General features: G+C 44.9%; 1 protein-coding gene across 15 annotated transcripts in view; it reads right to left on the reverse strand.

Annotated features, from left to right (window-relative positions):
* Positions 1-14,917, reverse strand: part of MAGI1 (membrane associated guanylate kinase, WW and PDZ domain containing 1) — an 869,123-nt gene that overhangs the window by 325,279 nt on the left and 528,927 nt on the right. Inside the window, exon 1 of one of the 15 annotated variants that reach the window (XM_068253814.1) lies at positions 3,361-3,430. The exons of the other annotated variants lie outside the window; for them this stretch is intronic. Within the exon in view, the coding sequence (XP_068109915.1) occupies positions 3,361-3,430 (70 nt within the window). Of the gene's footprint in view, positions 1-3,360; positions 3,431-14,917 lie in introns of those variants that run through there. 15 annotated transcript variants of the gene reach the window in all.

A 14,917-nucleotide genomic window follows, 5' to 3' on the forward strand; every position in this document is an offset into this window, starting at 1 on the left:
GGCTCAGAATCAAAGTACCGTTTGATTGTGGGTGGCAATAATCCTAGCAATGTGAACAGCTAAACTGAAGGGAGTGCTTACTTTTACAGATGGATGTTCAGATCCTAACAGTTCTAGCTTGCATGCAATTTACATTTGACTGACTTTATTTTATCTAGACCATACATGTCAAACTGTCCTGTGGGCCAAAACTGTCCCACAGAGCCATCAAATTTGGCCCGTAAGTAGTTTCCCCGCTTTGCAATATGCTTGCATTATGTCAGGGAAGCTATATTGGAGGTGAAGCCCTAGATCACAAGGGAAACCTTGGGGTGGGGGGAGAGGAAAAGCACTAGACACCAGAAAACTACCATATACAGAGCGAACACTAGGAAACCAGCGCAGGAGACTTGGGCGCAGCCATAGACCGTAATAGGAATTACGGCTATAGCGGCACACACTGAGAAACTTCGGCGCCGTCAGAAGACGGAGCTGAAGTTACTTTCTAAAACACTAATTTGGCCGCCAATCGCTGGAAGACTAATTACGTATTTCCCTATCACGCTGACCTGGAGGGGGAATAGTAATTAATGCCGCAGGAGCAGGGTTAGCCATATACCGGCTATATTCTGCGCCCGAGTCTCCCGGTGGCTTTTTCATAGGTATGCATACAGAGAAGGAAGTGTAATCACTAGACACCAGGAAACTATCGTGGAAGGAAGGAGGCATTACACACCAGCAACCTGTTTGGGGGAGGGAGGAGGCATTAGACACCAGGAATCTGTATAGGGGAGGGAGGAGGCATTAGACACCAGAAAACTGTATAGGGGAGGGAGGAGGCATTAGACACCAGAAAACTGTATAGGGGAGGAAGGAGGCATTAGATACCAGGGAACTGTACAAGAGAGGGCGGCCACTAGACAACAGGAAACTCTATAGGGGAGGGAGGGGTTCATTAGACACCAGGGAACTTTATAAAGGGAAAGGGGTGTCCATGAGACATTGAGGTTGGCCTGAAACTTGGTTCCAGTGTTCAATTTTATTCCAATTTGTACTTGAGTTTGACACACGAGATCTATCCTTATGCTGGGAATACACAATAAGATTTTTCAGCAGATTTACTGTCTGATCGATTTTCCGATAGATTTCCATACACTTCTATAAGAAATCGTTCAGAAAAACGATCGAAAATCAGATCGGACATGCTGGATATTATCTATCAAACCATCTATCTGCCAAAAAAATCTCATGGTGTATTCCCAGCATTAGAAATCAGTGAAACACTAAGTGATATTACATATTTGGCCTGAGTTTATTAAAACTTTCTGCTATTAGGTGGCAGTCATAGCAGACTATGGCTTGGGCGGCTGAATATTCAGCATCTGGTGGCTGTGTAGTCAGATACACACTTGCAGTAAGATCTACTTTTATAAAAGTTCTGCAGAAGTACTTTTGTTTCTCAGCGATTGCCAAACTTTGAGAACCCTATTGTACATGGCCCAGTCTGTTTACTTCAAATATTAAATCCGAAGCCAGGATATTTCAAAGAAGACATGGGTTTGGTCTGAAGTGAATGGAATAATTTTGCTGCACATCTCCTGTGGTACAGGGTTCTTGAACACACAAGGCTCTTTTTACCATGCAATCCCAGAGCTCCAATCGTTTTGCATCTCCTCTAGTTTCTCTAATTGGCTGCTGTTTATAGAATATTCTGCCTCTCCTGACAGTTATCTGTCATTTCATTTATAGAAATGAAGTTGGAGCTTTGACAACTGTGACATAATATTTTAATAAATTATCCCGTATCTGTCAGAACCACAAGTTCAGTTCTTAAGTAGAAGTACTTTCCGAATGACAGAGATAATCCATTCTCTAGGTATTATTGGAGATTGGAGGAATAACTGTTTTCCCTAATCCTGCTCTAAGCAGCTCCTAAACCACTTAAAGGGCTAGTAAATATAACAAAACAAGTCTGATTCAAAAGTTTTAAAACACATCTAAACTCCAAGTTTACATTACTGGTTCTGTTGCAGAAATGTGGGATGGACAAGAGAGTTAAAAGACATGTAGAGAGAGGAAAAAAGAGGCTGCGGGGTTTGAGGCCTCTAGACCTAACATGTTATGCAGATTAGTGTTCAGACTGAAGCCTGACCCTTGGAGTGCAACTCAGACATTACTGAAGCCAGAGGATCAGCCAAATCCTACAGTATGGAGGCCTACCTTGCATTTTGTTTATTTTAGCTTCAGCGGTCTCTGAGTCACACAACTGCATCAAGCAGTCATTGAAGCCTAAATGTTTGCTCTGTATACTTCCCACCATCTGTTCATAGGTTAAAAAAGAGTGCTACATCAGTGGATGCTGCTGATATAGTGAACCACCTCAGTGCTATAATGCATGCACCACAGCTAAAAGCCTTGTGCCCACATGAAGACTATCCCCTGCTAGGATCAGGACTCTATCCCTTGGGCGACAGTTTGGGGACACTGTTTTATACAGACTCATCATTAGCCATGAGGCTAGTGACATGTTGGTTAGCATGCAGCGGGGAGTAGAGGTGATGAGCTACGCACAAGAGATTGGCTTCTGGTGGGCAGGGTGAGTGGGAGAATAATGAGCTTAGGGGTTGCTCATGCATTGGACATCAGGAATGGCCCGGCATGCTGAATCAGTCGACATGGGGGACTCCTCACACACGCTAGATACTTGCCCAAGGCGGGTCTTTATTGATAGGCCCGGCTGAGTTTAATGCAGTGTGTGCATCCTGCTCAGTGCAGAGTTAAAGACTGGAAACCAATACAGATAAATAATAGCACAAACAGCTCTTAATCATTACAACAATCTCAATGTGGAGTTTCTGATTATTACAATTGCTCACGTGATGGATTCATTTCATTTTTGAATCTGAATAGAGTAACTTTAGATCTAAACGTCCAAATAAAAATACCCATTTCATCTGGCAATATGCCCAGTAAAGAAAACTTACATATATTTCCAATTTGTTAGAGCAATTTGTTATGTATCATGTGCTGATAAGATGGGTTTTAAATGGCACAATTCTTTTTAGCTTATAACAAATAGTGTGCTGTATGTACCCTGCCTATTTACGTTTTGACTCTGGATTTACAATGTCTCCCCATCACCTGGAGTCTGTGGTATGTGATGTTTTAGCAATCTAGTGGTCTTATCTATTTGCCATAAATTAGCAAGCCTCCCTATGAGACCCTCCTGCAGTTGTAATTAAGGCATTTAATGACATTTATTAATGTTTGCAAATTAATGTTTCCCCAGTGCATATAAGCGGGCTGTTTTAACGTCTAAATACACAGGAAAAAGAAAAGTCTAAAGAAGGCTTTTTAGCTGGAAGCTTAATTTTTGTTTACCTCTAGTTAGACAATAAATGGTATCATCCTGAGTTAATACTTCATGCATTTCTAAATGCAACACATACATTTAACAGATTCTCCGGATTGGCTTCATGTAATGCCCCTCACACTCTCACAGCGGGTGGGGGAGGGCAATATTTTGAGCCAACTATTATTGCAGCCTGGCAAAGGGATGTCAGTAAAGTCTGTGAGCTCATCACCAATAAGGCGGCTGAGGTAGCATTGACCATACAGTGTTGATTAACCGCACAGCACTGATTACTTGACCCTCGGTTGGACAGAATTACGAATCTTCCGTGTCACAAATCCTGTATTTCCTCTGTGTATTCTGCATAGACTTCAGCTTTAAGCTTAGCTTGCTTTATAATAAGGCAGTGATGCTGAATATTACTTGAGCTTGTCACACCTAATGCTTTCCCAATCTAATCTGCTGATGCTGCCATGGTTACAACATGGAAGTACACATGACTAGTTAAGCTCTAAACATGACATTTGAAATAGGTACTAAATCCTTCCACACTCGAGTAAAGAAGTAAAATATCCTCCTCTACCAACATCACCTTTCATTGCACAGTTTTATTATTAAGCTACAGCTGTGCAAGTACAATATGCCATCAATAGATCATACGTGGTCTCATTCTTACTCAAATAACCCTGAAATGTAACTTGGGTAAGAATCAGAACAAGGTAAGAAAGATTATGAGATGTAGTAAACAGCGAGAGTGATATCGTAGCGCACTGGTATCTAGTTTCTAAAACTCTCTAGTGTTTAACAACATGACATGAATAAGGGAAAAGTGGTACTACGTACTACATTGTGTGACTCTGCACAGCACACATTACCAGCACAGGTGGCAGAATACTGAGACTTCTGACTAACAAGTGCAAGAACATTTATTCACAGCTTTATGGGCGAATTCAATGAGAGTGATGATCACAGATCAAAGTACAGTGTACTCTGCACAGCAACCAATCAAAAGACATTATATGGCCTATATGCAGAAACTGGGATCCTTATTGGTTGATGCACTTTGTGCAAAGCATTGCTACTTTGAAATTTTAACAGAGCAAATGTGCATAAACACGTAAAATAATTGCCACCTGAAGGAATCATGGCTAAATCCCTCTTCTGACAGTCTGGGCGCCAAGTACTGTACAGATGCATTGGTTGCACAGAGAGAAGGGGTGTCTTTCAGGGGGGGGGGGGGGATGACCACTTGGACTGATTGTAGATAGATAAAATCCCACCACGCTGGATCATTAAGCAACCTCAGCAATCACCTGTGCACTCGCTAGATTATCGACTATGACCGCTTCATATGGGAGCAATCTAGGGGTGTGTATAAAGCTTAAGAACACTTACAATTGCCTGTTGTGGCCATTCAGCTGGTTTTGGCAAGGGGGCAAAAGGAGGGAGGCAAGGGCCAATTTTAATTGGCCAATGACCAGACAATTTTACCACCTCCATGTAGTAAGTGGGCCAACAGATCTTAAATACTATGAACAGATTGTGCAGGTAAACTCTCATACTACATGGAGGTGGTAAAATTGGATGTGTGCCAGGCTTTAGGCCGGTTTCACACATCTCAGTAGCTTTGCGATGCAAGCACTGCAGAAACCAGCCTTCATATGACCCTGCGCCACCGTGCGGTGACAGGGTCATATGCATAACGCCACCCTGCTGGGCAGGAAGTACATCACACCTAATGCTTATGCTACAGCAGAAATAGCCAACCCCCATTGGGTCTGCTGTACTGTGCAGGCGCGAGACGCCTGTGCAGTAGAGGGGACCTGATAGGACTTGGCCATTTCCGCCAGAGCCTAGAGGGAAGCTGGTACTGCATCTGCCCTGGATCTCAGAGGTAAACATTGCCATCTGCAGCTGTTTGAAGGAGCCAGCGCTGGATCAGTGCTGCAGAGGAAGGGGGAAGCCTCATTAGGATCCATAGACTTCCCCTCCCGAGGTAAGTACCCCCCACGGGCACTTTTCTTTATTACAGTTCCTCTCCAAGTCAAACATCTGATCTGCATGCTTGTTCACGGTTAATGACTAGACATACACAAGGCTTCCGCATCAGCAGGACAGCCAGGCAGTTTGCATTTTTCAAAAAGAAATGCATATGGCCGCCTCCACGTCCCTCTCACTTCAGTCATCCTTCAAAGAAATGTAATCTAAAACCGTTGGGATAACTTACCAGTGGGCTACCAGTTATCTCCAAAGGCTCAATTTGGAATATAACTAAAGTTCACGTGGAACCAGCAGCACCACAGGAAGCTGTAAAACCTCACATTTCTTGTAAACACGCGAGTCAGACACCTTCCAGTGCAGACGCCGGCATTGTAATACCTTCCAACAATAACCGTTCCAAATGTCTGCTTTCAAGAGATCCATTTGCTTCATTTTCCCCATTTTGATACAAATTTCCTATGACTGCGCTATTTCTGTTCTGTGATATTTTAACATGAGCCATACATCAGAAAGGCAATAAGAAGTAATTATATTGCGTTTGATGTAAGCCCATTATGCTGGGAGATACAGCAGCATGGAACTGAGGAAGTTCAATGGGAAACTTTCACTCCACAACACAGCCATTAAATATGATTTGCATGACGTGGCTTCTTGTGCAATTAACATAACAAACACTTCTTTCCCCTGGTTTGGCAATTCATTTTCTACAGCCGGAACGTGCCAGGCTTAATGCGCGGGCGAAATAAGCCGACGGTGGATGCCCAGAAAAGGCACAGCATGGGCAGTGAGGATGTAGGCCGCTTCTCCGACAGCCACCCAACGTGGCTGAGCTCCAATACTAGGAAGACTGCTGGCGTGGGATAAGTGGTGGTGAGGCAGACCTGTGTTCCTGTACAGAAATCTCTTCCATTTAGATGGGAGCCTACCCTTCAGTCTAACCTTCCTTCACATGTAATAATGGCAGAGTGCTCTGCAATATATAAGGCCCAACTTACCCCTGGTACAACCGAGAACTAAATCAAATTTATTTGATTGCAGTACTCAGAGCAGTGGAAAAGCCTCTCCCTCACACAGCTGACCACTCCACTGAGAACCCTTTTTTACCAGGCTCACAGTCATCAGCTGTAGCATGTAGCATCCACGGCCGGCTCAGATGCACATGCAGAGATGCTGCAAGCATGATCATCTTGTATGAAGTTGATGAGTGATCACTATGCAGACCTACTGCTCAGCTCCCTACCAAGCAGCTTGTTATGACCTCCAGGGGGACGGGAAGAGGATTTCCCAGCATGGCTAATGGCCCATACTCACGGGCTACATAAGTAGCCTGTCGCCAGCACACGTGAGCGTGTGCGCGACAGGCCGGCGACAGCTCGTCGTCAGCTCCCTCCGCGTACACACGTGGAAGAGGGATCAGCTGCGCGACGGAAGCTGTCGCCGACGATCCTCCCCCCTCGCCGGAAGCGCCGTCTATTTTCAGTTATGTTGCGGTCGCTAGTCCGCATACTCACGCGGACTAGCGACAGTTGCGGCGGCAACTGTCACCAGGCGATTGACCGCGCCAATCGCCTGGCGACATCAGCGACGAGCGACGGTTCGGGGTGCGCGCCCGTGCAACGCCTCATACTCATGGGCGACCTGTCGCCGCAACACGCGTGCGCCGCGTGTTGCGGCGACAATTGTAGCTCGTGAGTATGGGCCATTACTGCTAAAGAGGTACAGACCAAATCAGGAGACACTTGTACACTAACTTCTACTGTGTGTCCAGTGACTCAGTATGTAAATAGACAGTGTACCAGCTGCTATACGTGCTTTGACTTTATAACTAAAGGCTGTACACACGCCTGACTTAAGCCAGCTAAGGTGCCAGTAACAACCGCCTTAACCGATAATCAGCCGTGTATACAGCAGCCACCGACCCCTGACCAGCGGATCTACTCACCCTCAGCGATGCTGATCCCATTGTTCACATCGATCCCCAGCTGCGTGACATCACACATGTGCCGCTTGTTATCCCTCTGTCATCCCGCAGCATAGCAGTACAGTGCATCATCAGCTACACAGCTGACATGCGTGTGTGTAGCCTGGCCCAGTGATGTCGCCCAAAGGGGATCAAGTGTCTGTGCACCTTCAACTTATCCCCGAGTGCAGGCTATTAACCTCTACTCTGACAGATTCTTACAAGTGATGCTCAGACTGAAGCAACACTTGTGAAAGTAGTGGTTGGGCGGCATAGGACTACACTGGAGAGTACATGGATGTGATCTCTGTTATCTAGGCTGATTAGAAGTAAAATATTTAAATTCATTCCTTTTAGCTGTTAATGTGGACTCATACATCTTCATTTTCTCTAATTCACTATGCATAGGCTGTGAAATATTCATGTTGATAAATATGATCCCTGTAGTAACATTTATCACAAGTATATTTATTTTTTAAAAAGGCCAAAACATTCATTATTTAGTTAGTGCTGGAACATCCTCTCTCTCTAGAATCCAGGCAAGTCAGCAGATGCACAGCAGGCTTCATCACTGGGAAGTTTGGTAACCTGAGCTCAACTCTGGCCGCCCATTCATAAGGACATGTGAAGCACTGCTCTATGTCCTGGCTGTATGGGCCTGGGAAACACACAATCCTCCTATTATTGGCCCTGAATGGACAGCTGATTCTGACTTCCTCTCCGGTCCTCCTTCTTGTCTCTTCCCCAGGGTACGCTTTCAGCGGGCAGCCTATGTTATAGATAGTTACCACAGCCAAACCTATATAAAAGCTTTCAGCCAAAAGGGAATGCCCGAGCAGGTTATTATTATTTTGGATTTAAATCGCTCCAACATCTTTTGCAGCGCTGTACAGAGTATATAGTTTTGTCACTAACTGTGCTATATGTCTATTGTAGTCTAGGGGCAATTTTATTGGGAAGCCAATTAACTTATCTAATACAAAAAAGGTGGTGGTGTGTGTGTGTGTGTGCGTGTGTGCGTGCGTGCGTGCGGTAGGGGGTTTGGTTGGGGGGAGGCCAATATAGTGTAGTAAGTACTGGAGTTGGATGGATAATAAAGGTAAGTAGAACAATACTACAAACCAGGGTTACCCTCCAGGCAACCACTGTAGTAGCAGGTGGGGAGATTAGACCTGTCCCCATTCAGGATTGAGAAGTCGGTTTCTGTAGATCGGAAGAAAGGGGTACACATTACCCCTCCACCAGGGGTGGACACGTATCTTATGTAGTGAACAGAGGTGCCAAAAGAATAAAATACACAAATTGCTAAGGAGGTTGTGGTGGACTTACCTCCTCAAAGCAGACATGAAACTGTCAATTTCAAAAATACATAAATGTATTGGTATACTTCAAAACAATGTTGCAACGCATTTCCCATGTATAGTCCTGCTTCATCAGGCAATAAAATGCAGAGTATTTAACAGTCATCTGTCAGAGGTGCGTGGGTGTTATTCTGACAGTTATTCAAAAAATAAAGGAAATAAAGGAAAACTGAAGTAAGGCCTCGTTCACTTTGAGTGCATTCAGAAATGTATTTAAGCGCATGATAAATGCATACGTTGACGAGCATTTCATAACACGTTTCAGTGTATTGTGTTGCCCCCTTTTTTTAAGCAGCTCCATGTGTTTACATGTGCTTTTTTGTTCAGCATGTTTTGCTTGTTAGATGTAGCAGTTGTCAAATATTTGTTTTCATTTGATTTGAGGGGTAAAAAAATGCATCTCCAAAGCGCATTGCTATGCACTTCTATGCAATAAAAAGCATGCTCATTCACTCGCATTGCTGTGCGCTTCACAGCACAATGCACAGAAATACATGCAATACTACAGACAGTAACAAAGCATGTAGATGTGAACATGGTACATTGGATTCAATAGAAAAAACTGTGCATAGCAAAGGGCACAATGTGCTGTGAAAAGTGAACAGCAGCGTCCTTAGTGTGAACAAGGCCTAAGAGAAAAATGGAGGCTTCCACAGTCATTTCCTTTTAGACAATGTGCATTGCCTGGGTCCCTCTGTCTCTAATACTTTTAGCTATACACCCTAAACAAGCATGCAGATCTAATTTCTGAAAGTTTTCTGATTGATTTTCTGATCACATCTATACAAAATCAATCAGAAAACAATCGGAAATCAGATTAGACCGATCAGAAATTATCTGACAGGAAATTGCATGGTGTTCACTAGACACTAAATAGAAGGATGGGCACACATAAGCAGAACAAGTCAACTTACTGGAGAATCTGTACAATGTTTTCTATAGAAGATCTGTGAGATAAACAGACCTACCAGTGCTCTGTCACATTCAGCAGAACAAATTCACGCTGGATTGTGAACATGTCCCTAGTATATTGCAAACAGAAAATAATGCTGGAAATATATGCTACAATTCCAATTACCGGCATGCCTAAACATATATTCTCATCACTGTGCGAACAGCGAGGCTCGCTCCCAGCTTACTGTGGAGACTGCAGCATTTGATTAACAATAGCAATGAACATTTAAAGTTTATTACATTAAAAATGACTTTGTATTTAGTCTTAATGGTGTATTGCTTGTCTTCTGCATGGACTACAACAGATTCATTTGTAACAAGCTGAAAGTGAACAAGGCTCAAGCTGGCCTATGTGGACTACACATAGCCAGACAGCAGGTCAATCAATCCATCCAAGCAACATGCTGAAGCCTGGTACACACTACATGGAGGTAGGAAAATTGACCAATAAAAACTGGACATATGAGAGCTTACCTAAACAATCTGTTCATAGTATTCACAATCTGTTGGCCCTTATACTACAGCATGCAGGTGGTTAAATTGGTCAGTGATTGGCCAAGCCAAATTGGATGTGTTTACTAGGCTTAAGGGTGCGTATGCACATCCAATTTTGATTGGCCAATTTTACAACTCATGTAGTATGAAAGCCTACCTACACAATCTGATGATAGTATTGAAAATATGTTAACGCTTGTAACTACGAGGTGGTAAAATGAATCAGTGATTGGCCAATCATAATTGAAAGTGTGTAACAGGCTTTAGTCCTGAATCAAACTAGATGTAAGCAGGCGTTATACATGAACGCAGTGCAAATTTATCATTACATAGCCACTACCAAAAGGGCTAAGATAATTCAACCTTTCTTGACCAGTTATCGATAAGACATTATCGATTGGTTTTGAGAAAGGATCAGATTTCAGGCAGAAAAACTAACTAATAGGTGTAATCAACCAGGATTGGCCTCTACTGTGGTGGCACTTAGGAGGTGCCTATAAACATGAACATCTACTTGCTGGAGAGGCCGGTAATGACCAATACAGAATAGAATTTAAGGCAGCCATACACTGGTCGATGTGCCATCAGATCGACCAGCTGACAGATCCCTATCTGATCGAATCTGATCAGATAGGGATCGTATGGCTGCCTTTACTGCAAACAGATTGTGAGTCGATTTCAGCCTGAAACCGATCACAATCTGTTCAGCTGCTCCTGCCGCCTGGCCTCCCCCCGCGCATACATTACCTGACGCTGGCTCCCGGGCATCTTCTCCACGCTGCACCGCTCTGTTCTTGCTCCATCTCGGCGCTTCCTGTGTCACTCCGTGACCAGGAAGTTCAAATAGAGCGCCCTCTATTTGAACTTCCTGGGTCACTGCAGTGACCCAGGAAGCACCGGGATGGAGCGGGTGCAGCGCTGAGAAGATGCGGAGAAGACGCCCGGGAGCCCGCATCAGGTAATGTATTTTTCATCGGATCGGCCGCCGCTAGCGACGCGCACTTTACCCGCGGGCGATCGAGGGTAATTTCCCGCACGGCGCGATCGACGGACCGATCCGATTTCGGGAGGAAATCGGATCGTCGGCGGCGTTTACCGCGAACGATTGGCAGCAGATTCGATCCCAGGATCAAATCTGCTGTCGAAACGGCCGGGAATCGGGCCAGTGTATGGCCACCTTTAGCCACCATGACTGCCAATCATTTTCAGATGAGAACTTGAATTGTTATTTTCATCTTCCATGATATACCAAAGAGTCCATTTCCAATAAATAAACCACTGTACTAGGCTATAAAAGCCGAACAGTCAAATGTTACAACTAAAATACCACAGAAGTACAGTTCTTTGTAGGTAAGAAACAAAAAAACATTTCAGAATAGTTGAGAGAAAAGATCATCCGTCAACCATAGTTCAAAGGGAGTTACAGGTGAAGCCTAACTGTACATGTAGGTGTAAGTGTGTATATATTCTAGAAGTCCACAAACTATCTCAATTGATTGATTGAAATTAAAGTAACCCTTCCACCTTTTTAAATCCAATTTGGAGTGACTATAAGGCCCGTTTTACACGTGCGTTGCAAACCTTTGTTGCATTACCCTGTTTTACTGCAGGGTAATGCAAGGCAGTAAAGCCTAGCACACTTTTGGCGCTGCATCGGAAATGCCGTTCCACCACTGAGCTGCCTCAAAGTCAACAACGTGTTACCGTCAGACTTTAGCGGTGACACAGAAGTAATGCAAGCCAATTGTCGACGCAGGAAACATGTTGGCAGTATGGCGAGCATGCACAGAGTGACGGGAAAACTCGGGAATCCCAGTGACGTACTTCCTGCCCAGAAGGGAATACCCCACTGGACGAGGGGCGTACGGAGGTGGCGCTATGCATATGACCCTATTCGAGGTATGATTGACAGTTTGTGCATTGCGGTGCAATGAGATGGGGCATGGCACCGCACCGCAAATGCACAGGCCAGGTGTAAAACCGGCCTAAACCAAATAGATTTTTTACCCTTGCTTGAATTGGCTAGTCATTTGTTGAACCCTGTATTGCCAAAAGATAAACCCTGATTAATTTTAAAGCATTCTACCCCCGCACATTTGTACATCTTTGTTCAGCAAGAGCCAGGGGAGCAGTGTGGGTCTGAAAGCCACATGGGGCCATATGCAATTCACTTTTTCACCTGAGCTGTCACCCAGGTGATATTTCACAACTTGTAAATAAATTTGCCTTTTACACTGTCAACAAGCAAACAAATACTCAAAATAATTGTGACGGTACTCTTTCACCTAATTTTTGGTACTTTTTCCATCGCAAAGTGCTAAAAAAATTATTTTAAATTGATGATCAAAAATGATCTCCTAGGACAGGGGTAGGGAACCTTTTTGGCTGAGAGAGCCATAAACGCGACATATTTTAAAATAAAATTCTGTGAGAGCCATACAATATGTTTAAAACTAAGTACAAGGTAATGTGGACATTTTATGCAAAACAAACACTCTTAAAGGACAATAAGTGTCTGAATTCTTTTTAATAACGTTGCTATGCAGTTGCTAACGGTTAGTCAGAAAGTGCAACGCATCCATTGATCTCAATGTATTTGTATCAGAAAATGCAACCCAAGCCCACTCTCACACAGAACAGAACCCTCCTCTACTGGGCAACTTATAACCCCCCGGACATGGGCAAAACTAGAAATCACTGTACCCCCCTGTAAAAATTTGATTGGGCCCCCCCCCCCCCATAGGTGCCAAATAATCGTAATGGGGCAGCGTTTCACTATAAAATAATTGTAATGCAGCAATGTTTCACCAGAAATTAATCGTAAAGTGGGCTGCATTGCACCATAAAATAATCGTAAAGTGGGCTGCATTGCACCATAAAATAATCGTACAGTGGGGAGCATTTCACCATAAAATAATCAAAGTGGGGAGCATTTCACCATAAAATAATCATAAAGTGGGGAGCATTTCACCATAAAATAATCGTAAAGTATGGAGCATTTCACCATAAAATAATCGTAAAGTGGGGAGCATTTCACCAGAAATTAATCGTAAAGTGGGCTGCATTGCACCATAAAATAATCCTAAAGTGGGCTGCATTGCAGGTCAGGGTGTGGAGAGGTAGGTCAAGGTGCTGGGTGGGCAGGTGATATTGCTTGGTGGGTGGAGGAAACAGGTGAGGTGCTGGGTGGGTAGGTGATATTGGTTGGTGGGTGCTGGTGGGGAAACAGGTGAGGTGCTGGGTGGGTAGGCGATATTACTTGGTGGGTGGTGGTGGGGAAATAGGTGAGGTGATGAGTGGGTAGGCGATATTGCTTGGTGGGTGGTGGTGGGAAAACAGGTGAGGTGCTGGGTGGGTAGGCGATATTACTTGGTGGGTGGTGGTGGAGAAACAGGTGAGGTGCTGGGTGGGTAGGTGATATTGCTTGGTGGGTGGTGGTGGGAGAAACAGGTGAGGTGCTGGGTGGGTAGGCGATATTACTTGGTGGGTGGTGGTGGAGAAACAGGTGAGGTGCTGGGTGGGTAGGCGATATTGCTTGGTGGGTGGTGGTGGTGGTGGTAACAGGTGAGGTGCTGGGTGGGTAGGCGATATTGCTTGGTGGGTGGTGGTGGGGGAAACAGGTGAGGTGCTGGGTGGGTAGGCGATATTGCTTGGTGGGTGGTGGTGGGGGAAACAGGTGAGGTGCTGGGTGGGTAGGCGATACGGATATTGCTTGGTGGGTGGTGGTGGGGAAACAGGTGAGGTGCTGGGTGGGTAGGGGATATTGCTTGGATGGTGGTGAGGGGGAAACAGGTGATATTGCTTGGATGGTGGTGAGGGGGAAACAGGTAATATCGCCTAGCCACCCAGCACCTCACCTGTTTCCCCCCCCCCCCACCACCACCACCACCACCCACCAAGCAATATTGTATTGCTTGGATGGTGGTGAGGGGGAAACAGGTGAGGCGCTGGGTGGCAGGCTTTGTAGTGCTAGCTAACTAACTCACCAGGCCAGGCAGCTTCACCGCGGAGTTCCACAGCGCGGGCTCGGCTGACGTCACTGGCCGCAACACTCAGAACCTCCAATCCCTGCACGCCGCGTCATAGGGGGCGAAGCTACAATACGCTGGCTGCGACGGCTGGAGGAGCCAGCGCTCAGCGCGCGATGTAAGGGGAGGCGGTGCCTATGGGGGCACACATGCAAATTACAAAGGCTCGGCACGGAGGGCGCAGATTTAAAAAGTAAACAGGCTCTCTGGCCGCTCTGTCGCACATCTTTTAGCGAGCCAGAGAGCCATATGCGGGCATGAAAAGAGCCATATATGGCTTGCGAGCCATAGGTTCCCGACCCTGTCCTAGGATAAAACTCAGGAGAAAAAGTGAGTTGCTTATGGGCCCATTTGCAATTCACTTTTTCTCCTGAGTTTTCTCCAAGTTGCTATTTCCACACCTTGTCATAAAATCAATTTTAAGCTACCAGCAAGCAAGAAAATACTCAAAATAATTTTGATTGTACTTTTTCTTTACTTGTTGGTACTTTTCTGATTACAAAATGCTGAAAAGTTATTTTAAAAAAAAATTGAAAATTTTTCCTAGGAGAAAACTCAAGTGAAAAAGTTCATTGCAACTGGGCCATGGTGTCAGCTGAAGCAGTGCAAAGCTTGCAGGACTGGTGAGTGAGGTTGAATGTTGTCAGGTGATGCATGGACTGATACTGTCAACTTTTTCATTAAGCGGTTAAGGTGGCCATACACTGGTCGATGTGCCATTAGATCGACCAGCTAACAGATCCCTATCTGATCGAATCTGATCAGATAGGGATCGTATGGCTGCCTT

Source organism: Hyperolius riggenbachi, chromosome 9, assembly GCF_040937935.1.
Source record: "Hyperolius riggenbachi isolate aHypRig1 chromosome 9, aHypRig1.pri, whole genome shotgun sequence".
Taxonomy (NCBI): domain Eukaryota; kingdom Metazoa; phylum Chordata; class Amphibia; order Anura; family Hyperoliidae; genus Hyperolius; species Hyperolius riggenbachi.